This window comes from Sphaerodactylus townsendi, linkage group LG03 (genome assembly GCF_021028975.2).
Source record: "Sphaerodactylus townsendi isolate TG3544 linkage group LG03, MPM_Stown_v2.3, whole genome shotgun sequence".
NCBI classification, from domain to species: Eukaryota; Metazoa; Chordata; class Lepidosauria; order Squamata; family Sphaerodactylidae; genus Sphaerodactylus; species Sphaerodactylus townsendi.
The window spans coordinates 139,680,911-139,708,459 of record NC_059427.1 but is presented as its reverse complement, the minus strand read 5'-3'; the positions used below and the strand labels follow the sequence as shown (position 1 = coordinate 139,708,459).

General features: G+C 45.1%; 1 protein-coding gene across 4 annotated transcripts; it reads right to left on the bottom strand.

The window, feature by feature from the left end:
• Positions 1-26,218, bottom strand: ANKRD33 (ankyrin repeat domain 33). Of its 4 annotated transcripts, none has more exons than XM_048487419.1 (5): positions 26,053-26,218; positions 13,883-14,351; positions 10,273-10,402; positions 6,275-6,415; positions 1-2,173 (listed from the first exon to the last, which is right to left on the bottom strand). In XM_048487419.1, the coding sequence occupies exons 2-5, from the start codon at positions 14,234-14,236 to the stop codon at positions 1,407-1,409; spliced, it is 1,392 nt and encodes a 463-aa protein (XP_048343376.1). In that variant the 5' UTR covers positions 14,237-14,351; positions 26,053-26,218; the 3' UTR covers positions 1-1,406. The 4 variants fall into 4 exon arrangements, with proteins under 4 accessions (XP_048343376.1, XP_048343375.1, XP_048343377.1 ...); XM_048487418.1 differs by lacking the exon at positions 26,053-26,218 and adding an exon at positions 16,442-16,773; XM_048487420.1 differs by lacking the exon at positions 26,053-26,218 and adding an exon at positions 16,515-16,773.
• Between the last annotated feature and the right edge of the window lie 1,331 nt (positions 26,219-27,549).

Genomic DNA, 27,549 nt, shown 5'->3' with positions numbered 1-27,549 from the left:
CCTCATAGGGTGTTTGTTGTGCAGGGGGAAGGGAAAGGAGCCCACTTACAGGAGAGAAAGGGGGGGGGATATAAATCCAAACTCTTCTTCTTCATTGTGGAAAGTTATACTTTCCTCTTTTTTACCACCAAGTCACAGCTGACCTATGGTGACCCTTTAGGGTTTTCAAGGCAGGAGACTTTCAGAGGTGATTTGCAATTGCCTACCTCCACATCATGGCCCTGATATTCCTTGAAGTCTCTCATTCCAAATACTAGCCAGGGTCAGGGCTGAGACTGATAGTATGTGACTGGTCCGAGGTCACCCAGCAAACTTCCATGGTGCAAACGGAGATTTGAACGTAGGTTTCCCAGGTCCTACTCCAACACTGGCTCTCTTTCCTTACGCTCTAGGAATCCTTTGTCACTGAACTGGCTGACCCACAAAGAATAATTCAGTGGTGAATGATGACTATAGCATAATGACAACTCACCATCCAGTGCTCTGCACTGAACAATAGTGGTGCACAAACTAAAAGAACATACTGTATGGTGTTTGGGGCCTGGTAATCTTGTTTTGTTGGTTTTAAGAAACATTTGAACACATCCACATACCAAGACCCACAAAGTCGAAGTAGCCTGAGCTGAAATCTGTGCAGAACCATCTGCATGCATAATAGGTGTATATCCAGGCTTGTGTGAGGTGCCTTCACCAAATTGCTCAACTTGTGGCATCACTGTGAGGTTCTCCTGCAACATGTTGTACAGTCTTTTTTGAGGTGAATTTGACTACTTACTTGGGCCTAAAAGCACCAAACCACAAGTAGGGGAAGTTCACATGTAGATGTACCCTTGTAGCCGATAAGGGTGCTTTCTAATAAGAAGTCTTCCCTTTCAGTCAAGAATTGGTTAATAACTTTTCCCTGAGCTAGCAAAACAAACAAACAAAAATGGTACGAGACAGAGAGAATATTATTGTATATGCAGGAGTGGCAAAGGGGTCTTCTTAGAATTCTGTGTGAACTAGATATGCTTTGAGGTGCAATGAAGGAGAGTTGGACCTGCCTAAAAGTGTGAAGATGAACGTGACCTTCAAAGAGGTCATACTGTCTCATGATATGAGGTCAGCATCTTTCCCTGTTTTTGTGATAGGTTTGTAGGCTTGCCAGCCTCCAGGTGAGGCCTGGAGATCTCCGGGACTTACAACTCCACACTACAGAGATCTGGAGAAAATGGCTGGGTAATGGATTTGATAGGATTTTACTCCGCTGAGGTCCCTCTGCTCCACAAACCGACCCTCCCCGGGCTCAACCTCCAAATCTCCAGGCACAGTTGGCATCCCTGCAAGACGAACATTCTGTGACGATGAATACTGGATCATATTTTTGTCCCGTCTCTGTGCTTGCTTGGCGAAGGCAGCCCACACTTTTAAGATTTTCCCTTCCTTCTCTTCTTCTTCTTGCTCTTCTTCTTGGGCTTCCCCGCTGCCTCTTCAGTTTTCTTCTTCTCTTCCCGCACTTCCTGGTATCGCCACCGGGGCAACTTCAGCGTGTTCTGACAGGAGGAGGACTTTGGCAGCTTCTCTGCATTTTGGGCAGGCGACTTGGTAAGTTTGATTTTTGGGATGCCGCCAGGATACACACTGTTGCTATGCAAGCGCAAAGGAAGGGAGAGGAATTTCATGATGGTACTGCGGGGTCTGTACGGCACCAACACCCAGGTTGGCTCTGTGAGTTGGCCATTGCAAGAGGATTCGCCAACCATGGATTTGGCATCAGGGTCTGGCGTGTACTCGTTGAGGATCTCTGGCACTGAGAGTCTATGCTTGCCCACTTCTGGCGGACTGTCGGGACAGACCGTTTGGCAAGCAGTGGCGACAAAGGGACTGGCCAAGCAGGTGGTCGTGCGCACCATGTGATCCAGAACACCATCTGGCTCAGGATCATGTGGAAACGTGAAAGTGAACATGGCACGGATTTTCTCCGACAGGCACTGGGTTCTGGATTTAGCCAGTTCTTGTGCCACCAGCTCAGACAGTGCAGGCCATTCAGGTGAGTACTTGTTACTGAATTGCTCGGCACAGGGGCGCTGCAGGAGGGCTCGGAACCGCAATGTGGTTTCAAAACGCCCAGTCAAGGTTGCCCATTCCTGTGCTGTTTTCTTTTTCAGTGGGTCCACAGCTGTCAGGTCAGCACCTAGGAGTAAACAACAAGTTAGATATCCCGTTTTGTCCCTTTCACTTTGATGGTGCCATGCTTTTAAAATGGCAGCCATGGAACCACACGGGCTGCCCATACCACAAACACTGACATGCTGGCGTCAGAACAAGGAAAGGGACAGAAGGAGTTGCTGACACTGAAGTCTATCAGGTTTATATACACAAGGCATTGCTGTCAGGACACCTTGAAGCGTGAGTCGTTTATGCAAAGCACAGGATTACGGAAGAAGGATCAGGCGGCTCTTCAGAGGACATGTGTTTGATGAGCAATGAGATCATCGAACGGCAGTACATCTAGGATTGTCATTACATTTCCACAGAATCTCCTGCTCAGAATCCATCCCAAGGTAGCTTGTATGGCAGAGTACGTGTGCCAACTAATAGAACCCAATCAGTGCTGAGCCTTTACATGTGCAAGATGCAACGTATTCCCATCCACTTTGTTGCAAGGCAGGCAGTCGAAAACTCCCCATCATGAGAGAGTCTGCATATGAACCATGAACTGTGTAGAAACGCCTGAGCATGGGCTTTTGGACTGCCCTCTCTATGAGACAACTAGACTAAATCTTTTGCAACAGGTTCTGGTAAAGAAAAAAAGTCTATCGGACCAACAAAAAAATTATACCTGTTAAATAATGAGCTTGATAATATAGCCGAGACAACAGCCAACTTCCTGTGTCTCGCTACTGAGATGCGTCCGTCCACAAAAGTAGAGTAAGACTTTTTGTAGGACCCAGAGGTGTAGCTGGGCCAAACTGCGCCCGGTGCGCAGAGTATTTTTTTCCGCCCCCCCCATGCCCCCCTCGCGGCGCCCCTCCCGCGGCACACACGCCCCACCCCCCTTTTCACACTTACCTATGTTCCTTTTCTATTTCTAGTACTTTATGAGGCTGAAAAAAGCAGCCTCTTCACAGTTCAGGAAAAAAATTGCCTGATGAACTATACTTCCCAGGAGACCTTGTGAGCCCCAAGGTCTCCTGGGAACTGTAGTTCCTCAGGCAGTTTTTAGCCTGAACTGTAAATACACCGCTTTTTTCAGCCTCAAAAAGTATTTAAAAAAGAAAAGGAATGTAGGTAAGTGTGGGAAGGGGGATGGGGGGTGGGTGTGTGCCACGGGGGGATGCTGTGGGGGGCGCAGGGAAAAGGGGCCGGGAGTGATTTTCCGCCTCCCAGGCGTGCGCCTGGTGCACGACACACACCCCGCCCCCTTGGCGCTCCACCACTGGTAGGACCACCACTGATTCTCAAGATCTATCATGTCGTGTAAGGGGTCTTTTATGCTGATATGCCAGTATAGCTTGATTGGACTTGAGAATCTCCTGCTCATTCCTCCCCTTGTCCCGTTGTCTACCCTCTCTCTGGCTGTAGCACCAGTCATTGTAACACGTGGAGTGGAAGGGGTGTACAGCTGGACTGGAGGAACAATATGACGGAACAGTGCAGCTGCCTTACCTTCTGTTGCATTAGTGAACTTAAACGAACAACAGATGGGGCCTTTATGCATGCAGCTCTGGGTTGGGAAATCTCCAGAGATTTGGAGGTGGAGCCTGGGGAAGGCGGGACTGGGGAGGGGCCTTAGCAGGGCATTATGTCACACAGTCTGCCCTCCAAAGCAGCTATTTTTTCCCCAAGGGAATGGATCTTTGTCATCTGGAGATCAGCGGTAATTCTGAGAGATGATCTCCAGGCCCCAAAAAGAGATTAACAACTCTAAGCTCACAGGTTGATGTGAGAATAAAATGGAGATGAGAATACTGTGAACCACTTTGGGTCCCCACTGGAGAGAGAAGCCTGGTACAAGTGAAGTCAATAAATAATGACACCCAATTAGGTAGAACGAGGTACTCTTGTTGCTTCATAACTGTCAGCAGGTGGCAGTGGCAACACAAAAGGATGGAGAGATTAATTCAACTGAGTATGGGAGACTGATTTCTCCCATTGGGAGCGGGATACTGGTGTACGGGGCCAGGATTGTCTCTGGATAAAGGGGCTTAATGGAGGTTTGTAAAGCCCATTGGGTTGAACTATACAATGGGCTCTAGAAAACTGTGAGAACATCATAGAACCAACATTCCAGAAGACCCAGTATGGTTGAGGCGGAGATACTTGTGTCAGATTGGAGAATTCCTGCAGATTTGGGGACTGTGCCTGGGGAAGGGAGTTCTGCAGGAATGTGACATCATAGAGGCTGCAGGGAAGCTGATCTCTGAATCCCAGAGATTCTATAAGGTTGCCAACCTCCAGGTAGGGACTGGAAATCTCAACTGTTCTCCAGGCAGCTCCCCTGGAAAAAATGGCAGGGTATACCCTGCTGAGGGCCTCCCCCAAATCCCTAGGGATTTCCTATCCTGCAGGTGCATGTATTTTGGGCGGGGAGTGTGTGGTCCCACCCCTCCCACAGCCGGAACCATCTCCCTCATTTGATTGTCCCTGCAGTTTTGAATGAGGAAATGGCCCTGACTCTCACTCACACCAGGACAGCGCCCTCCACTGTGCTTGCCAACATTGTCATCCTCATCATTGTCACTTCCGCTGGTTTCCTCACAAGTGCTACCTGAAGCAAGCAACACTCTGAGGAGACAGCCTGAGGAGAAGCCATTCTGCAAGGGCTCCACGCTCCCTCATCCTCCTGGGACAGTGGTAAACACAGCGGTACCGCTGCACTGCCCACCTCTTGGCTGTTGCCGCAGGGCCCAGAAACAGGAGGCGGTTGGCACAGTGATGGTTCTGGCATCTTGGCAGGTGGGAGGCCTTGTGGTGAGTGTGGTAGGGTGGGTGATGCAGCAGCCACCAGTGGTGCCACCTTGTCAAGGGACCTGAGTGTCTCAGAGCAAGCAGAGTGCCTTTCCATGTTTCCCCAGTCCTGAGGTTTGGGTGGGGAGATGAGTCTTGTTTCCTCAAAGGGAGCTGCAAAAGAATCTGGGCCAGGGCAAAAATGTCACTCCCTCCCTCCCTCCCTCCGGGCACTAGTGCACAAAAAGCCTGTATATCTGTTTATAGTGGGGCCTATCCTTAAAACAGAAATGAAACAGTTATCCAGATGCTTCTTCCCTTCCTCTAGATCCAGGGATGGCAATGAATTCTCAAGAGCCCTCAGAAAACAGGGTGTCCTTGGGTGTCCCCTGACCCATTGCGGGTCTCTTTCTACCCCCCTCCCCCATACTGCTGGAGTGGGCAAAGCGCCAAGGCTAAAACTAGCAGAAAAAGTCACCATACTTCTCTCTTCACCAGCCATTTCACCAGGAAATGGGAGATTGTTGCTAGAAAGTGGGAGATTTTGCCAAAGTTGTCTTCGTCATTGCAGAATCCTTAAAAGCCCACACTCATTCCCCACTGAGATGGCGGCCAGAAAACAGAACAAGAGGATCCTTGTGTGCCCTTTTAAATCCTGCTGGCTCTTCAAAATTGTTGCAATTTGCTCCCTCTAGGGCTATTTTCTCTGGGAAACAAGGGGTGGTGGTCCTGTGTCAATCTCCCATCTCCTTGAGGGACAAACACACTCTATGTCAGGGGTCTGCAACCTGCGGCATGGCCATGCTGGCAGGGGCTGATGGGACTTGTAGTCTATGAACATCTGGAGAGCTGCAGGTTGCAGACCCCCTGCTCTATGAGATGCTTACAAGAGCATGAGAAAGCCACACTTTCATTGGGAAGGTTGTCTAGAAAGAAGGACCAAGTCTGACTGTCTCAGATTTAGATGTAGAGCCAAATTTCCCCAAACAGTCTTCCTCTAGTGCAAGGAGTTTTTCTCCAACTTAAGGGGCTCTTCTGTCAGAGGGAGGTTCCTTCAGCTGGAGGAAGTCTTCACATTTTGCTCAGTGGAGTGATAGGATGAGTTTCAAATCCATCCCTGTGTTTCTTCCACCGCCACCTGGCATCCCTCCAGTCAAGACGCTGGAGACTGCCCCAGTGACTCTGGTCAGCAATGGATCTCTTAATAGCCCTGGGTCTTGGCAGGTACCAAGTTGTGCTAATCAGTGACCTGGGCCCACTTATACCCATATTAATATCTGTTTCATGGACAGCAGCAGTAGCTCAAATATAAAAATCTCGAACTGGCAGATAAGGAATAACCTACCAGCCAGGAGCAAGGCTGAGACACAGTCATTCTTCCCTTGCATTGCAGCCTTCATGAGCGCCGTCAGACCCCGGTGATCCCGCATTTCAATCTCTAGAGCAGGGTAGTAGTTCAGAAGATAGGTAACAATAGCGGAGAATCCTGCATGGCGTTAGGAAGAAAACAACATCAGGAATTCACATGTTCTCCAGAAATAAAACTCAGCATGTACTAAAGTTCACTGTTAAAGTATCATAAGGAACAAATAACTGTTGTCGAAGGCTTTCACTGCCGGAATCGACTGGCTGCTGTCGGTTTTCCAGGCTATGAGACCATAGTCTGGTAGTTTTTGCTCCTAACGTTTTGCCCACATCTGTGGCTGGCATCTCCAGAGACATGTCACAGCACCATCACATGACTCTGAAGATGCCAGCCATAGATGCAGATGAAAGGTTACGAGCAAAAATTACAAGGCCATGGCCACACAGCCTGGAAAATCCAAAAAGCAAATTAGTCTGTTGTTTTGATCTGAATTTTGTTCTGTGCAGACTTTCTTTCCTTTGCTCACATTGAATTGTATTGCCAGTCTGTCAGAACCACCAGCTTCAAGTGTAGGCATTTAGAGCAATCCTTTTGTCCTGCATGGGGACAGAAAGGCTCAATGGACTGAATATCCACCCCACAACTGTTTGCATTATAAATCTCCAGACCTGTTAAAACAAATACTTTGTTTACAACCGTAGTATCTTGCTCCCTACAATAAGACACCGGAATACTTCCCTGTTTAGAATCCAGCGTTCTCAAGGTTTTTAATTGCACATATTTCCCATATTAGCTCCCCTTCCTTCACAGAATTCTGTGCTAATAAACACACTTCAATTCTTTGAATCTTTGACTGAAAGTTTATTTGTAAGTATATTTGTAATATGGGCTAAAGGGAATTGTATTCCATTATAATTTAAGTCTGAGTGCAGACAGATATCATACGTAAAAGAGCAAATGCTTCAGCTGAGGTATGAACCTGGCTTTCTCTGAGTCCTGCAAGTTGAATAATTGATGTACATACCATCTAATCAAAAGCTGATTCAGCTGTCTGTCTTGCCTCTCTCTCTCCAAGTGTCAGGCAAGTTGTTCACTTTTTATTTTTTAATCTTGGTGAAAAAAAGCTATGTTTGAGCTGAGTACATCAAGTACACTTGTGCACTGTTCCAGTGGTCTAAAAATGTTATCTGCTTTCACTTCTTCATTTCTTCAGTGCAGGTGAATTTATCTGATTTCAGTTCATTTTAGTAGTTATGTACTCTCTAGGGGTTTCAGAGGTTACACTGTGAGGCAGACACATAGATAGCCACTGTGAGGACTTTGAAACTTGGAGTTACCTGCTAAGAACTCAACTGTTAGTTGCATAGGGCCCTGATTCCGATCAGGGCTATAGAGTGTGGGGAGAAGGCAGAGGCGTAGCTCCAAGGGGATGGGGGACGGGGGTGCACGACACACCGGGGGTGCGCCCCTGCGGGGCAGGATGGGGTGGAGGACACACCAGTGCACTGGGCACTTTCCCCCCTTGCTACACCTCTGGGAGAAGGGTCAAATATTCTCCTCATTTCCTGGCCTCAAATTTACCTTAGAGAGCTGCTGTTTGCAAGTTGGCAAAACATCTGTGTAGCCATCAGGACCTGTAACTAAGTTTCCACAACAGTTCCTTGGAGTCGTTCCAGGGCAGGAAAACAGGAAGGGGATGGCGATGTATACTTCTTCTCCCAGTGCATGGACGTCCTGATTTGAATCAGACCTGTTCAATTCCAACCAAGTTCCTTGCTTGGTTAAATTCCAAGTAAGGAACCCCTAGTACAGTGGTGGCGAACCTTTGGCACTCCAGATGTTATGGACTACAATTCCCATTTGGCCAATTCCCAATTGGCCATGCTGGCAGGGGCTGATGGGAATTGTAGTCCATAACATCTGGAGTGCCAAAGGTTCGCCACCACGGCTAGAACATGTCTGTTGAAATTATAAATGGAGGGTGTATTGACTTTGTAACATGTATCAGAGTTGTCCGCTGTCCAAAACAGCCATTTTCTCCAGAGAAACTGATATGTCTTGTCTTGAAATCAGATGCAATACTGGGGGAAGGGGGGATGTGTCTCGAGGTCCTACCTGGAGGTTAGCAACCCTACAGTCTACATAACTTGCTTTTGCACAAATAGGTTCTTTCATAAGATGAATAATTGTAAAACAAAAGAAAAGAGATAAAATACTGACATTTTGGATGCCCAAATTCAGATGTGCATGTTGCATGCTCAAAGTATTAATCACCTAATGTTTTGTTGAGATTATACACCCTCCCACATGGAGTGGCGGCCTTGCCTACTTTACTTTTGTCCTGCCCCTTTTGCTGACCAGAATATGAGATGAAAAAACCCCTGCACAAAACATCTATATTTCTGTGTGAATGAATTTGTTATTGTCTTAACACCAGGGCTGTGAAGCCCTGACATAATGGCTGGAAACAGAGCCTGTAGTGTGTTACTTCTCTCTTCCTGTCACTCACTCCATCACATTCTTTTCTGCACACATTCTTGTGGCTAGAGGATCACAGCTGAAGGAGTAGAAAGGGAAGAAAAGGCTAGAAGTCATAAACCGCCTTGCCCTTCTGCTTTCTTTCCCCTGCATTCAGATAGATTTTATACATTACTCAGAGACTCTGTTTTGGCCCTCAGCAAGCAGCTCCATGAGGCAAACAGCATACTGGGAAATTCATTAAGGGAGGATAGCACGGTGGTATTTTGATCTTCCTCACAAATACTGCTCTTTCAGCTCCTGTCTTGAGAAAGGAGGCACGTGGGGAGCAGAGTCAGGGCTTTCTCAGGGGTCGAACCTTGTCTGTGGAACATAATTTCCCCTGAGGCTCATTGGGTGCCTACCTTACTACCTTTTTGGTGCCAGGCCAATACATTGCTCTACTCAAGCTCTTAGTTAAGAGAACTCATTTTTACAGTATGCTTCTAGCCTAAATATTTTGTGCAACTTGTGTTAATCTGGGGTTTTAATAGTTTATTAATTGTTACAACTACTATAGTATTTTTTTATTCCTATGTTTTACTTTGTAAGCTGACTGGAGCAGTTTCTATGGAGAGGTGGTATACAAATAATGCAAATAAATATTTTAAAAAGCCTATAGGGGCTTCATTGCATATGGTTTTCCTTCCAGCTACAGTCAGTCAGAACTGTCTGACAAATGCAGCTGTACAGTACAAGTGTTAGTAAACATATCTGCTGCATTCACACCGGGTTTTTTAAGGTGTACACTTAAAACATTTTGGGTATACATTTAAAATTGCAATGTATGCGGTTATTCTCCTAAATAATTCAGTATGTCAATATTCTGATACTGTTTAATGAAAGGCATTTCCTTTGCATTTCATAGAAACCAAATCCGAAATCTCAGTTTCTTCTGAAAGATATATACTCGACTTACATGTGTGTGTGCATATGTACACAAAGATGCACACGTTCATACTGGCATGCAAAATGTGCCATCGCACATGGCATAATTCAGTGGTCCTTCTACCTCGGTAATTGCTAATAATGGCTGGATAGCAGCTGGCAGCCAAACCAAAATACCAGCCTACCACATGTTAAAAATGGAATTGTTGCAGGGGCAGATTACTGAAGTTATTTTGAACTTTGACCTTTGCAACATAAACTTAACCCCCCCCCCTTCCTTCTTAACCAATTCAAAACAATGTCAATTCATATATCAAGATTATTATTTTTTTGGCAATAGACAATCTGCACTGGCATACTGCTATGTGTAGCTGATACCTCTCTTATGCAGCCATTTCTGTATATTTAGCTGAATATTGCTCAGGGTAATATTGTACGCTATTGAATCCCACAGGTTACTTGCATGCATCACAAAACTACATCCTTTTCGTTTCTGCCACAACTCCCTCCAATTCTGCCATGTTCCTGTATGCTGCTGTGAGCCCCTGCAGTGAAAGCAGCATTTCTCCTACCTGCCTGAGAAGCTATCATGAGTGCCGTGTTTCCATCGTTATCCTGATGATTGACATTTACGTAGGGGCATTTACTGAGACCGGTGACGATGTCTATGAAGCCTTTGTAACATGCCACCATTAGGCCATTCTGTGGAGAAAAGGGGAACCAGCATTAAAATTCAGCTAGTTGAAAATCTGATCCTCCAGAAATAGACTTTCTCATTCCATCCACCCTCCTTTGGATTTTCTTATCCTATCGTCTTAGGAATGTTGGTGAGGTGTATACTGGAGCTAACACCGCTAGACTGTGGACACAGTTCTATGCTTCCTTGGCAGCTAAGTCTAAAACAATGCGATGAATGCTAGAAACAAGACTAAAGCAGCAACATCAACTGACATTCCCATTATAGCATCTCCGCTTCCAACTATCAACCACAATATTGTACGCTGATGCTGGTCCCTATCAGCCTTGAATAGGAAGCATCAATCAATGCACAACAATAGTAGGAAAACCATGATGTCACAGAACCCAATTCACATACCCTTCTACACACAATGGGCTCCACTTCCCTGCCCACAACCCCCTTAGAAGGAAATTTGCAGGTAAGACTCATAGTACACAGGCTGACCAAAAGAAGGATCTATATTCTAGTGAGCTGCTAGTGCTTCTATGCAGCTAGTGTTCATAACATAGCACAGCACTTCTCTGTTCAAGAGAAACAAGCATTTTAACCGGGAGACACAAGGGAGTACAGAAGCTGAAACTGCAAGACTCCTGGCTCATTGGGAAAGAGCAGTGTACTGGGAGAAAGGAGATGGGGAATAAATCTGCCCCGGTGAGATAAAACATGGCCTAAAAAACTTGCCTTTTGGCTGTCCTGCTGGTAAAAATAATTATGGGAGGGCACAAGGAGGGATCCAGAATTTCTGCTATATCAAAGGTATCCAACTCTGGCGTTTCAGATGTTCATGGGCAACAATTCCCATTAGCCCCTGCTGGCATGGCCGAGCAGGGTCTGATGGTGATTGTAGTCCATGAACACCTGAAATGCAGGAGTTGGACACCCATGCACTATACAGATCAACACAGACACCAGAGCAAAAAGTGAGCCACGACAGGGCCTTGGTAGTATCTCAGTAACATATTTCTTTCCCTCCTTTTGTTGCCTTGTGTGGAGCCCAGGAGCAACACTCCTGTAGCCCAGTATCACAGGGCATTTATGTGGAAATTTAGCACAAGCACAGTGTACAGAAGACATCAAGTTGAGTGCTTGGCTTTGAGCTTGTGGAAAAAACAGATGTGTCGGAACCACATACACACTTTAGGTTAACCAGAGCAAGATTGGATAGAGAATGGACCAATAGCCTGAACTTTCTGCTGATCTGACTCATTCCTTTCCTAGAACGCTTTAATTTTGTGCAGCCTCTTCATGCCATCAACCCATGCCTTTTTCCCTGCAATTCTGACTCCTTGGAAATTTCTGCTAGCTATTTGACCTCCCCTTCTCCCTTCTACTGTGCACATATCTCTCCTTGGTTAATCTTAAGAGCAGAAAACAGGTGGCGTGGGGAGTTACATGAACATTTGAACACATGAATACTGAGTCAGACATTGGTTTGTAATGGTCCATATCACTGATTCTGATAGGCAGTGGATGTTCAGCATCTCAGATAGAGGTCTTTCACATCACCTGTTACCTGGTCCTTTTTAGCTGGAGATGCAGGGCATTGAAGCTGGGTCTATCTCAGGGATGGTATGGTGTACTGAAGCTATAAGAACAAACCTTGGAGGGTTTTCTATCCTTCCTTCAAGAGCGCTGTGAGGTGGTAATCCAAACAATTGAAAAAGGGCAGTGTTTTTTCAACAAGGCAAAAATAAAGAGTAAAACCAGTGCTTCAACTCAGCTTTAGGCTCAGCACCAAGTACTGCTCGCCACTTCCCTGCTTTGAATGATTCCTCCCTCTTCTTTGTACAGATTGGGTGGCAAATCATGCTTTAAGACTGAGATCTGCAGCCAGTGCTGCAAATTCTACCTAAATGTTAGGAAGCACTTCCTGTGGCTAAGGCTCCTTCCGCACACGCAGAATAATGCACTTTCAATCCACTTTCAAAATTGTTTGCAAATGTTTTTTGCTATTCCACACAGTAAAATCCAGCTGCAAAGTACACTGAGGGTGGGTTGAAAGTGCATTATTCTGCATGTGTGGAGGGGGCCTAAGCCAGTGGTTGCGAACCTATGGCACTCCAGATGTTCATGGAGAACTCCCTCACCCAATTGGCCATGCTGACAGGGGCTGATGGGAATTGTAGTCCATGAACATCTGGAGTGCCATAGGTTCGCCACCACAGGCCTAAGCAGTGGTGGGATTCAAAAAATTTAACAACTGGTTTTAAAGCACCAGTTTAACAACTGGTTCTACCGAAGTGGTGCGAACCTGCTGAATCCCACCACTGGGCCTAAGGGCTGTTTGACAGTGGAATTCACTGCCTAGGAGGGTGGTAGAATCTCCTGTGTTGGAGATTTTAAACAGAGGTTGGTTGGCCATCTGTCAGGAGTGCTTTGATTGTGTATGGCAGGGGGTTGGACTTGATGGCCCTTGTGGTCTCTTCCAGCTCTATGATTCCGCTTGGCCCCTTATACGATTTTGCATTTTCTTAGGAGGGTCTGATATAATCCTTTTTAGAAAAACTGCAAACTGTCTCTGGATATATTATCAAGGGCTTTCATGGCTGGAATCAACTGGCTGTTGTGAATTTTCCAGGCTACATGGCACGGTCTGGTAGTTTCTGCTCCTAACATTTTGCCCACATCTGTGGCAGGCATCTTCAGAGGTATATCACAGCAAGATGTATTTATAATGTGACATACCTCTGAAGTTGCCAGCATAGATGTGGGCGAAACATTTGGAGCAAAAACTACCAGACCATGGCCACGTAGTTCAGAAAACCCACAACAACTAGCTGTCTCTGGACTTTACAGTATATTCAGTGTGCGTAGAAGCTGGCCATGATGTGCCAAAGTATCTCTCCATCATGCAGTCAGATCAATATTTAGCACCTGATGAGATGCTAAATATTTCAACAACCTTAACAGGTGGAGGAAAATTTATTTAGCTACATAATAAGGCACCTGGAGCACCATTACACAGTGTACCTATGTGTGTGTAAAGTACTGTCAAGTACTTTAATGGCAACCATTGCAAGGGACTTTCAGAAACAACTGAGAAGCAGAGGTGGTTTGCCACTGCATTCCTCTGCAGAGCCTTCCTTGGTGGACTTCCTTCCAAATGACAACCTTGCTTACTTCCGAGATCTGATGAGACTGGGCTATGCGTGCCATTTTCCCTCCTGCATACGGTACTTACTGAAGGCAAACTGAGCTCACTGTCTGGCTGGGATGATTTATGGTCATGAATATCACCCATGACTCTCCATTAGGGACTGCAATGTAAGGGATAGTCTCTTGAACCATGTACTATTGATCTGTAGCTCTGTCTCCCTAAGTGGGGTTGCATCCTATTTAGGGACATCTCTCTTTTCTAGTTTGTATACGTCCTGCTTGAGCCATGCCTTCTGTTTCAACCGTTAGCTGTAAGGTGGTGTGCTGAAGATTGAGTGTCCAATTACCCGTCCATTGATGTCCAGTTCCATGACTTCTTCCCGAGTTACCCTGCTGTCCAGTTTCTCCTGAAGAAGCTTGGCATCGTTCTTGACACAGCAGGAGTAGAGTGTGAGCTCTGAGTCTGCACCCAGGTCAGTTGGAGCTGGCTCATACAAAGGGTAGACAGAGTCTTCAGACATGATGCTCCTAAGATCTTCATCCTCACTCTGACTTTCGCTCTCGCTTTTACTCTCACTCTCACTCCCAGTTTCTTCATCTTGTTCTTCCTCTTCTTCCTCATAATATAATTCAGGATCTGACTCGTCTAGGGTGGGTGATGTGTTCGTGCTTCGTTCTCCTCCACTGCTGGCATCGGTCATCCAGCCCACTCACAGCAAAAGCAGCCTGTTGTCTTCACTGCCCGTGGGGCTCATTTCAAACGCAATGACCTTTCCCCTATGCTCTGCAGCCCTCTTCAGTTACACGCTGGGGGATCTGCAATGCAAAGAAGATTATTGGCCAATGCCACCCGCAGTTAATCATTGTCAATGCCAACACCCCCCGCCCCAACCTTCCCTCCACAATATGATTTTCTTCTGAACATTTAATGGGTGTGTAGGAAATTACTTAAACCCTTCATTGTTCTGAGCCCAAGTGATTTGTTGGGCGTGGTTTTCTAAGGTATCCATCTGCAGCCTGTGGAATGATATCTTCAGGTGCGTCATGAGCCATCATTTTGTTTTGTTTTGTTTTGATGGAAGACCTGCTGCTAAAATATGAAGAGAGCAAAGATGTTACATCTGCTGCTTTTCTTTGCAAACATGCTGAAAGGAACAGCAGGATAGTGAGCTATGATCATCCAGTGAAGGGGAAGATTTAGCGTAGGCAGGGATTCTCTTTGTCCTGTTGTATGATTCTGATGTAACATGATTCTGATTCCACGTTACTCCTTATCACATGCTTGCAACTTTCATGGTCTGGAAAAGCTGCTTAGAACAATGGTTTTTTAAATAGAATTCTGTGGGAACTCGGGGGTCTTTAATGAGAAGATGGATAATGGCTGATAATTTGTTCTGAAGTTTATTTTAAAACTTTTAAATCCTGTCTCATCTCCTTAAAAGGTGCTTAGGAAGAACATTTTTCTTCTGCTACCAATATTGCCTTCTCAGGCACTGCCAAGGGAAATCCAAGAAATATTTTAAGGATTGCATTTTCAGTTCACACAGTGAAGGTCTACAGTTTGTGTGGATAGAGTGAGCACTGTAGAAGAGGTACACACTGAAGAGTTTTGTGGCAGACATGTAGAGGTTCTTCAGCAAACAAGTTGACACAGGGAAAGTCTCTTCCCTGAGTTTCTCAGTTGACCACATCTTAGGCTTAATTGTAATATCAGTCTGCATTGGTAGTCACCTGACACCTTTTAACCACATCAGAGGGGAGAAAATACAATTGGAAGGGTCATGTTTGGAGCTGCATATGGCTAAACTCTGCTACACAATACAGATAAGTTGTCATACAAATAGCTTACTATGTGAAGCAGAACCTATTTTGTTCAGTTTTAAATACCCATCCATGCAGGTGGCAAAGCATATCAGGCGATCTCCTAGTCCGGGGACCCCAACCTTCTTGAGCCTGCAGGCACACTTGCAATTTTGATATGGCAGCCAAAACATGGCTGCAGCAGGAGGCAGAGCTAGACACATATTGATTTGCCAAGGCTTAAATTTCAGTAACTCAGCGCACATCCTTTTGCTGTGGTGGCAGCTGCCGCCGAATCAACATCTTTCAAAAAATCTGCCCAATCCATTATATCTCCAATTGTCAATCAGAAGCCTTGCTGGGTCTCTCTTTCCCCTCTCCCTTTTCTCCGCTTTGTATTATTTAAATTAAGGAGATGGGACTGTACCAGCCAGATACGCGATATGGATAGTTTTAGAAGTTTTTTAAAATTCTAGATCATTAGATTTTAAAGGTTTTATTATTATTGAGACTATGCCGCTGTATGGACTGTTAGATGCTCTGAGCTCGCTTGGCGGGATATAAATTGAATAAATAAATGAATAAATAAAATAAATATTTGGGTGGGAGATTTCTGAGGAATACCAGGGTCTTGACACAGAGGAAGGCAATGGCAAACCACCTCCAACTTGCCTTGGAAACCCTACAGGGTCACCATAAGTAAGATGTGACTTGACACCCCAAGAAAAAGTCACTATTGGGGAGAAAAGGGGTATATAATATTTAAATAAATGTATGAATAAATAACTAAATCTAAACTTTGAGTGACTTTTCCCCTAACCCCAAATTTGGCCTAAAAATATTAAACGCTTGTCCATAATTTTGATTACAACTTTATAAACAAATGATACTCCTATTACATTCTAAAACTGCCTTATTTCACGATTTATTTAAAACACAATTTTTTCAATTGTTTACATCCTTTACATTAGTTTACATTGTGTGATGCCAGATTGAGTTTCTCTAAAATTTCAAGGTAGCATTGCTTATGGAAGTCATCCCAAAACAAGCCAAATTCTCAGAACATTAATAGCAGAGAGAAATGAATGGACAATTTAAAAACTTACCTGGTTATCATGGGAATTTTCAATTGTTTGTTGCCTTTAAGTTCAGGATTGGATAGCTAGTCTCAGAACTTACCAGAATGTGCAAGGCTAGTTCAGTAACTTAACGTTAAAAACGAATGGTGATAAGTAGAGAATATGTTCCTTGTTGCAGTCCAATAATATTCTTTGCCTTGTAAAATAATCCTTGGGGTTACTGTTCTTAACCCATCCTTGTGCCTTAGTCAAGACTCCCCCCAAATAAATATCTCAAATTCAAATATTTGTGCTCTTCTGCCGGTTCCTTTTGAATTTTATTATAGCATGCACTGAGATGCTGAGGCATCTGGAAACCACCTGACAGTCTCCCAATACCCCAGCAGGAAAGAAATATTGACCTTGGGCCTGAAATGGGGATTTAGCCTCCACAGTGATGACAGCTTGCACGTTGCCATAAGCTTAGCTAGCAAAGACATCTTAATTTGCAGTGTTGCTTAAAGAGGCTCTGACCTCTGAGTAGGATTTGGAGTCTTTAAGTTAGGTGTTAATTTTAGCTACTCTTATTTATTTGCATATGGGATTTCCAAGCAGAATGAGAGGAAGGCACCAATTGGAACCCAGAAGAACAAAGTGCTGTTATGTTCTTTGAGCCACTACACTTGGTGTCTTGCAAAGTATAGGTGTGCAGGTAGAAAAACCACCATATAATCAAGCGGTAAAATTGCAGAACTGCAAAATACTCAAGAGAGTATCAGCAAAGGATCACATGCCACGTAATATGACTCCAAGCCTGGCTTGCAGGTAGATAACAATAGCAGATTCTTTAAGATTTTGTACTTAAGCTTCCATACTTCATAGCTATGTTATTGCTTCATATATAGGCTGCTACATTACCACTAGAGGTTGTCAGCCTAATCCCATCTACGTTTACACGCAAGATAAGATTGGAAGAGGAACCCTGCTGGATCAGATCAGTGGTCCATCTAGTCTGGCATCCAATCTCACAGAGTGGTCAGTTACTCTGGAGGGCCAACAACAGAGCCTAGTGGCCAACGTCTTCCCCCAATGTTGCTTGTTGGCACTGATATTCAGAAGTTTACTGCCTCCAAATGTGGATGTTCACTGTAGGCACCATGGCGAGTAGCCACTGATAAACTGATCCTCCATGGATCTGTTTAGACCTCTTTTACCATTGTCTAATCATTAATTGTATTTCCTTTTGTCTGTCTTGAACTTACTTGCCCGTCAACTTCATGGGGTGCCTTTAAATTCTAGTATTTTGGGAGAGGAAGAAAAAGTTCTCTCTGTCCACTTTGTCTAGCCTGTGCATCATTTTATAAATCTCTATCGTGTTCCCTCTTAGTTATCTCTTTTCTAAACTGGGAGGTACTACTTATTTTAGTGGGACACCTAACTATAGTATTGTCAAAGCAGAGGCGTAGGTCCAAGGGGACTGGGGGGGTGCACGATGCACCAGGTGCATGCCCCTGTGGGGATGTGGCAAGGATGTTCCAGGGGTGTGGCGGGGGTGTTCTGGGCCGGAGGACACACCAGTGCACTGGGCACTTTTCCTCCTTGCTACATTTCTGTGTCAAAGGCTTTCATGGCCAGAATCAGCTGGCTGTTAGGGGTTTTTTGGGGTTGTGTGGTTGTGGTTGGTAGTTTTCCCTCCTAACATCGCACCTGCATCTATGGCTGGCATCTTCAGAGGCATGTTACAGTAAGATGTCTCTGAAGATGCCAGCCATAGATGCGGGTGAAACTCCCAACTATTGTTTCTTTGAGTGCAATCCATGTCTCTCAGCACACAGGGCATGTGCATTTCTGATATCATAGAATCATGTCCAACAAGATATTTAGGGCTAGCAATAAACCCTGTTGTGTGAGAAAATGCAACTGGATCTAGAAAACTGTTGTTTGCAAAGCTGGATCCTGGCTTTGCAAAGCGGGGGTGGGGGCTGACAGCAGGGCACCAGTGGCACCTGCCCCCAGTTTGCAAAGGTGGGTCTGGCTTTGCAAAGGGGAGAGGAAGCTAGCACCATGCCTGTGAAGCAAGGGAGACTTCTCCATAGGCACCCTATCTTTTTCCTTCCGTTCTCCCCCTTTTTCTCTGCCTCCCGCCGCCCTTTCTCTTAATCTTCTCTTTCTGCCCTGCTACCCCAGCTCTCTCTTCCTGCCCCTACCTCATTTTCTCTTTTGTCTACTCATTCCAGCTTTCTCTCTCCCGACCCCAACTCTCCCTTATCTATCTTTCTGCCACCCTATCCTAGTTTTCTGTTTTTCTTTCTGCCTCTCCTTGGCTGCCAGTTGCTCTTCAGATCTTTGCCCACGGCCTTCTGGGAACTGAGGACTTTGTTGGTAAAGCAAAGAATTGTGGGAGTTGTAGTCCAGTTGATCCTTTATAGCTTGGGAAAGGGCACCCCCTGGATTACATCTCCCAGAGTCCCTCACTTTTTTTGGTTCATCTTCGGGAACACACTGCTCAATTGTATATACAGATATGAGAACAGTGCAGCCATTCATGAGAGTGTAACTGTACAGTGTGTGCCATGTGTCAACACAGAGGTAGGTCAATGGTAGGGGAAGAGGAGAGGGAACAATTAGTGAATTAGAACACCCTGACAGGTAAAGCAAAACATTGACTATTTCTGTAACACATGTGCTCCAACTATCCCTACTGTGTTCCTATTTTATTTTTTTGAGAGGCTGGGGATGCTGTTAATAAATTTTGTTAGCGTGCCACAGGTGCACTGGAGTTCTTCAGAATCTAGCCCCTCCCCTGAGTCTTGAAATGTTTAGCCCATTAATGAGGATAAAATATCTTTATTTGAGAGTTCATGCATGTAAATCCATCCATGTGGGCACAAAGTGCCAGTATACACCTTTCCTTCTATGGGGGCACATTCAGATATATCCAAGCTGAATTTAAACCAAAATTAGTTGCTTTGGGTCAGTTTGCAGTAGGGTTGCCAGCTCCCCCTGGCCGCTAGTGAGGAATGGGGGTGGGGCATGGTTGCCAGATCCAGATTGGGAAACTCCTGAAGATTTCAAGATGGATCTTGGGAAAGACAGGGATCTCAGTGGATACAATGCCACAAAGTCTACCCTCCAAAGCATCCATTTCCCCCAGGAGAACTGATCTCTGTTACCTGGAGATGTGTTTTAATTCTGGGGGGTCTACCACCTGGAGGTAGATTTGCCAGGTCCCCACTGACCACCAGGGGGTGGTAGGATTGAAAAATCGCAGTTGAAAAGCTCCTGGAGAACTAGAGATGGAGCCTGGAAGGCAGGAACCTCAGTGGAGTACAATGCTATAGAGTCTACCCTCCTAAGTGTCCATTTTAACCGGTAGTCTGGTGGCAGGCTGTGTTTCCAGGGGATCCACAGGTTTCATCTGAAGGCTGGTGTCTCTGCTACCAAACTAGGTCTACTTTCAGCAACCCCCCCCCCCTGCCTATTTTCAACAGGAGGTAAGCCTGGTTTCCATAATCTAGAGACCAGGACAGTAATGTCCCTTTAAAGCTCGCAGCAGTAGCCAGTTTGGCTGGGACAGACCCTCCCATCTTTTCTGCCGCTTCCTTCGCTGTTCCTCCTGCTTGAAGGGGGGCAGTCTGCAGCTCGGCTGGCTACTGCTTTAGCCATTCCAAATAATGGAAAAGTTTTTTAAAAAAGTATAAACTCCTTTTAAACTTTACAGGACTATTCTTTTCAATTGGCGGTAGGCCTGATGGCCAGCATGTAGAGCCCAGATCTACCAACCATTATTCAGAGTGTCGCCAGCTGTTTGGCAGGGCATGTGCTATTTCAACCATTATTTTCTATTTGGTTTGACCTGACCTCAGAGTTCGGAGATCAGAACTTCTCATGGAAAACGATGGCCCTTTAACATTTAAAGGGTATATGCACTGACAAACTGAGACAGGCTTTCTCTCTTCCCCCCTCTCCCCATCCCCATTCCTGCTGCCAAAAAATGGTCCATAAATTCTGAAATCTGAAACATTTACCCAAAATGGAACCCCAAACCAGTAAGAATGCTCCTGAAGATTAGGGATAATGAAAAGAATGCCTACTCCAAAATCCTGAGGTGAAATCAACATGAAACACTGTCAAGTTTACATTTCCATTACTGTCCAACCTATGGTGGGGAACAGATCAAAACTTTTAAAAAGCTAACAACTAAAAACAGCCATCGTAAACCTGTTAGGTCATTCTGAAATTCAGGCACTAGTGCATAAAAGGTCCCATCTCTGGTCATCATGGTTTTTTCCTCTGATTATACTCTGGAGGAACTGTAGCTATTCTGTAAAAACTGCAACCAGGTTTGTTTGAGTTACAAATAAATGGTAGGGTTATGCTTTCTACTAAACATTGTTGATTTTTTTTAAAAAAAACCCTGTTTACTTGCATGTCCTGCTTCAGAGGACAGTGATCGCCAGATGATTGCAAAGATTAATAAGGTATAGGAGATGGAATACAAAATTGAGAACACAAATACCCCAATGTCTTTTAAAATGTGTTGAGGCAGGATGAATCTGTGAAAAGGTTTTGTTTCAGATAAGACTAAAGAATAAGAAGCTAAGCCAAATACTCCATAGAAAAGGTAGTTTGAGCAGTGGTGGGATCCAAACAATTTAACAACCGGTTCCAATGGTAGGAGTCAAATAATTTAACAACTGATTGTTTACAAGCACCATTTTAACAGCCAGTTCTGCCGAAGTGGTGCGAACCTGCTTCATCCCACCCCTGGGTTTGTGGGAAGAAGTTGGCGGCACATTGTAGCTTCTGAAAATAAATTCCAGGCATATGGGACAACCAGGGAATTGTTTGAGAGGCACAAGTCATCAGAGTGATGGAAATGGAGTCACAAAGATTACAGGCAAGGATCTATTAGCATGTAGGAGCAGAAAGTAAGGAATTAAACCTATGGAGAGGTTTAGGTACAGAATTTTCAAGCATTTTGAGTTTATGATGTGATGGAAAGTGCTGTCAAGTTGCAGCTAATTTATGATGACCCTGTTGGTTTTCAAGGCATGGGTGATTTGCCATTGCCTGCCTCTGTGTAGTGATCCTGGAATTCTTTGGTGGTCTCCCATCCAAATACTAACCAGGACTGACTCTGCTTAGCTTCTGAAGGCTGACAAGATGGGGCTAGCCTGGGCCATCCAAGTTTAGCCTGCCATGAGTTTATTATAGAAAAAAACAACAACCAAAAATAATCCTTGAGGTTTCTTAAAGACTATTTGTGGCATAAGCCTTTTGGACTGGACCACTTTATACCAAATACACAAAGTGTGTCCTTAGCTGGCATATCAGTCATTATATCTAATTCTGTACTGGGCTGTCAAATCCACACTGGGACCAGGGACAGACGGGAGGGATTATTCTTCCCAGTTTGCAGAAAATATTGTAATGGTTATATAACCAATCCTACCAGTGGTCGGTTTTATTTCTGAGTGTTTGGGTTAGTACTGTACTGGTTCTGGTTGTTATTTTGTGTAATTTGACTGTTTAACGGTAGTAACTGTTTTTCAGATCTGTGTTGGAGACCACTTAGAAATTTTTGTTAAAGTTTGCTGCTTAAAAAGAAAGTTGCAGTATGAAATGTTAAAAATGGGGGTGAACCACCAACAAAATCATACAAGCAACAGCTGCTTCTGTAGGGAAAGTATGCCACTAGTCCCTTCCGCACATGCAGAATAATGCACTTTCAACCCACTTTCAATGCACTTTGCAGCTGGATTTTACTGTGCGGAATAGCAAAATCCACTTGCAAACAATGGTTGAAGTGGATTGAAAGTGCATTATTCTGCATGTGTGGAAGAGGCCACTGAGATCTCACAGGACTAGATTGTAAGAGCTTAGTGATCATTTTATGAGTTGGTAGAGGCCTCCCAATGAACATTGCCAAGGATTCCAAGCCTCAGATTGTGTCATTGTGGGGACATGGAGGAGGGAGAGATGGAAGGAAGGGAAGGTAATGTTAGAGGGGGTGGAGTAAAAATGAGATGAGGGAAAAGGGAAAAATGAAGACACAGGAGGGTAACAAAATGGGTGGAAAGAAGAGAGAGGCACGGTTACATGATATAATTAGCCTGATCTCGTCAGATCTTGGAAGCTAAGCAGGGTCAGACTTGGACAGGAGGCCACCAAGAGTGACCCGGCAGAGGAAGGCAATGACAAACCATCCCTGCCTTGAAAGCCCCCTGCTAGGGCTACACATATAAACAAACACTTTTTTTTAAACAATCCAAAGCTTAAAACCAAGCTCAAGCTGCAAAGAAACATGACCAGGAAGAAGAAGAAGAGTTGGATTTATATCCACCCTTTCTCTCCTATGGGAGACTCAAAGAGGCTTACAAACTCCTTTCCCTTCCCCCCTCACAACAAACACCCTGTGAGGTAGGTGGGGCTGAGAGAGCTCCAAAGAACTGTGACTAGGCCAATGTCACCCAGCTGGAGGGTGTTGGAGCGTTCAGGTTAATCTGAATTCCCCAGATAAGCCTCCACAGCTCAGGTGGAAGAACGGGGAATCAAACCCAGTACCTCCAGATTAGAGTATACCTACTCTTAACCACTACGCCACTGCTGCTCCTGTTTTCTTCTGTTTCTTTAAAGGTCTCATGGCCCTTGTTTCAGTTTCCTGAGCCATCCAGCAGGTGATTGGATATCAAGACATCTAGCGTACCCATAAATTTAGAAAATTTATATCCCTCCTTTGTGCCTTTGTAAGGGCCATGAAGGGGGCTAACAAATTAAAATAGACTTAATTCAATCATATAAAAAAAACATTAAAATGAACAAAAATAAGACAAACGTGCCATCAGATTGCAACTGACTCATGATGGGGTATCCAACTATGGGGTATTCAAATCTAAAGATGAGCAGAGGTGGTCTACCACTGCTTTCCTCCATGTAGCAGCCCTGGTTTTCCTTGGTGGTCTTCCATCCAAGTACTGACCGTGGCCAACTCTTCTTTGCTCCCAAGCCCTGATAACTTTGGGCCAAACTGAGATATTCAGGCTACTAAAACCAACCAAAAATCATTAAAACAATGAACATCAGATCTGAAGTATATACAAAAAGATAAAAATAACAATTAAAGCATTGGGACGGAAGGTGGGATCACTGAGAGAATTCCAAACAAAACAAAAATAGTATTCACCTTATGGGAAAGATAGCAACAGGAGGGAACAGATGATTTCCTTGAGTAGAAAATTCTAGAGTTTGGTGCCATGACCAATAAGGCCTTCTCCCAGGTTGCTACCAACCTAATGTCAGAAGGCAGGGACATCTGAAGCAGGGCCTCAAAAACATGACCAGAGTGGTTCAGTAGGTTCAATAATGTAGCAGGCATTCCTTCAGGTACGTTAATCCGAAACTATACAGGTCTTTAAAGATTAGCACCAGCACCTTGGATTATGTCCAGAAACAGATTGGAAGCCAGTGTGGATGAGCCAAAATTGGAGTGATATGGTCCCAGGGGCGTAACAAGGCAAACTGTAGCCCTGGGCAAAACCTGGGTTGGATGCCCCCCGCCCCCATGGGTGGCCACTCCACCACAACCAATTTTTTTTTGCACCAGGACATTGGTGCCTTCAGGGGGTGCATTTTTAGACATAGAACCAAAATTTCAGCGTATCATCAGGAGACTGTCCTTATGCTACCCCCCAAGTTTGGGGAGGTTTGGGTTCAAGGAGTTCAAAGTTATGGACTCCCAAAGGGGGTGCCCCATCCCCCATTGTTTCCAATGGGAGCTAATAGGAGATGGGGGCTACAGTTTTAAGGGTCCATAACTTTGGCCCCCCTGAACCAAACTGCACCAAACCGGGGGGGGTATCATAAGGGCAGTCTCCTGATGAGACCCTGAAAGTTGTGAGACTATAGAAATGTGTCCCCCAGCCTGCAACCCCCATTGACAGCAATACAGAAAACTCAATGCAGAACAAAGATTCTTGGGCAAATTTCTGGGATGTTCCTGCAGGGGGCGCATGTTTGGATGTATCAGCACCAAAATTTCAGGGTATCATGTGGAAACTGTCCTGATGGGATCCCCCAGGTTTGGTGCCGTTTGGTTTAGGGGGTCCAAAGTTATGGACCTTCAAATGGGGGTGCCCCATCCCCCATTCTTTGTTAAGGAGATGGGGGCTACCCTTTTGAGGCAGTGCAACCCATCCAGAACTTTCTGCTCACCAGTAGCACTTCCATTTTGTCAGGATTAAACTTCAGTTTATTAGCTTGCATCCTCTCCAAAACTGCTGTAGGAACTAGTTAAGGGTTTCTACAGCCTCTCTGGGATTAGCCAAAAGTGCAAGGTAGAGCTGAGTGCCATCTACATATTGGTGATGGCCCAGCCAAAATCTCCTTCTGACCTGGTTTCATGTAGATATTGAAGAGCATAAGGGACAAAATGGAACCTTGTGGGACTCTGCAGGCCAAAGAGCAAGGGGGCAGAACAGCAGCCCCCCAGCATCACACTCTGAAACCTACCCCCAAGGTAGGACTGGAACCACCGCAAAACTGTGCCTCCCAATCGCTGCCCAAAAAAACATTCCAGAAGGATACAATGAACAATAATACAGAAAGTCACTGAGAAGTCCAAGAGTCATTTTCTCATTTCAGAGAATCAGGACATTAACAGGAGCACCAACCATATCAAGAGGAAAATCCACTAGAGTCGTCAGAAAGACCTTTAGATCCTCTGGCTCTGGGGGTGGATCATTTTAATAGATTTCCCCATTCCTGTAGAGTGTTGGTATCTTGGTAAAGGTAGACCTAAGCAAATAGTGATCAATCCATGACAAAGGAACCATCATCAGTTCTTCCTACCTCAGATCAGATTCTTCTCACCCAGAACTTAATATCAGATCAAGAATCTTACCTTCACAATGTGTAGGATCAGTTATTACCTGAAATAGGCCCATGTCTTGTCATTGAGGCCCTGGGATCCTGAACCACTCCTGACAAAAGATCCTCAGCCTGAATGGTGAAGTCTCTTAAAACACCCAGCCAAGGAATCCTCATCACCACCCCCAAGACTAGCTCTGTCAGATCATTCAGATAGATGGTTGGATAATGGGATGGGTGGAACACTAATGGAACCCCAGTCCTGTATCTCAATCCTAACATTAAGTACACAGTCCCAAAACCTGTAACAATCATGCTAGGGGAAATCCATACAGAGTACAGGAAGACAACCTCCCTGCCCATCAAACCTATGTTGAAGTATAATTGAGTATCCTAGAGGACGCAACTGGGAGAGGCTAACCCTTTCCCCTCCAATTTTGGAAGGCTCCTTTTTTCCCCTGCGACTGCCCTGGCATTTAGCAGCAAGATTTTATAACTTGGTGGGCGGTTGATATGGTGGTTATCAACATTGCTTCAGTTGGAAGGAGGGCCAGAAGGAGCAACAGCACGCAAATGTCCATTATCCCTTCCCCTTACCATTATCCCTTGCTGCTCTCCCACCACCATATCTCTCTTTATCCCACCCACAATGAGTAGTGACACCATCTCCCCACCACCACCATTCTGTCCCCCCAAGCAAATCTCTCCCACCAGCAGGCAAAAGAACCAACAAACAGCAAAGTACAGACACACCCGCAGCGAATAATCACTGCAGCGAAATCCGGACTCACCTTGGGAAACATGAGACAGACACAAATCCAGAACCACCTGCAACCTGGATCAGAGGAGAAGCATCACATCTTGTTGACTGGCATCTGTAACTGGCCAAGCCAATGCCCTTCCCAGAACTGGGGATGAATTGCAAAGGCAGAATGACTCCTGCCCTTGTGCCCGGTCATCCATGTGCTCCCACCAGTGGACAATTAGCTACTCTTATCCTCCCCCATTAGTACAAGGAAAAGGACTGGAGCAGCTTTATGGCTTAGAGGGGTTAACTCAGGGAGTCGTGCACTATAATCCACTCTGTTTGGGCTCAGCAGGTTCTAAGTGGGTTATGTCACATCTGAGACCTTTCCTAAGGCTGGGTGTGTATAGTCCTTTTCTCTTCTTGTATAAACAGGTGTGTTCCTTTAATAAAGTTCTTATAGTTAGCCCTCTCTGCATTACCCATATTTATCAAGAGATTCAATGCTGTTTTGCAGGTTTATTATTCATTTACAGCCTGCCTTTCTGTCTGAGACTCAAGATGCATTGTGTGTGTGTGTGTGTGTGTGTGTGTGTGTGTGTGTGTGTGTGTGTGTGTTAAGTGCCACCAAGTCACTTCTGACTCATGGCGACCCTATGAATCGATATTCCACCTCCATTTAAAACAATCCAGTAAGAACAAGAGAAAACATACACCCAACACAGGGAAAAACTAGGGCACAAAATTATAGAACGATGTGTGGAAAACAGTATAATTCCTACCAATAATGAACCAGTGCTGAACTGCACAATTGGCAAACAATGCAATAAACAGTACAATATATAGAAGAAGAAGAGGGGGAGGAAGAAGGGTTTGGATTCATACCCCACCTTTCTCTCCTGTAAGGTGGCTTACAAGCTCCTTTCCCTTCCTCTCCCCACAACAGACACCTTGTGAGGTAGGTGGGGCTGAGAGAGTTCCGAAGAACTGTGACTAGCCCAAGGTCACCCAGCAGGAATGTAGGAGTGCGGAAATACGCTTGGTTCACCAGATAAGCCTCCGCCACTCAGGTGGAGGAGTGGGGAATCAAATGCGGTTCTCTAGATTAGAATCTACCTGCTCTTAACCACTACACTATGCTGGAACAAAACTGACTAATAAAGCGGCTTTATTGCCTATTATAAATATGTCCTCCAGAGCTGATCCAAAACATCTTTGAGTTAGAAAGCTGCGTAATGTAAACATAAGGACTAGATCAGAGAATCCCGATGCCCTAAGTCTGAATATAACATACTGACATATTGCTTCATGTGGCAAAGAGCAGCTGTATTTTGCAACTCCATATTTCTTTTTTTCCAACAGTGCCCCCTTCTGGTCTAGATTTTACTGACAACCTTTTCCCACAGCCATAACTCTCTTCTCTCCAGATCCAGCTGGTACTCCTAAACATAAAATACAACCCCTTCTCGTGAAACACTCGAGTCCCATTATGGCATCCAGTTTGGAAATCACAGGACTGGGGAAACAAGGGAACACAATGGTA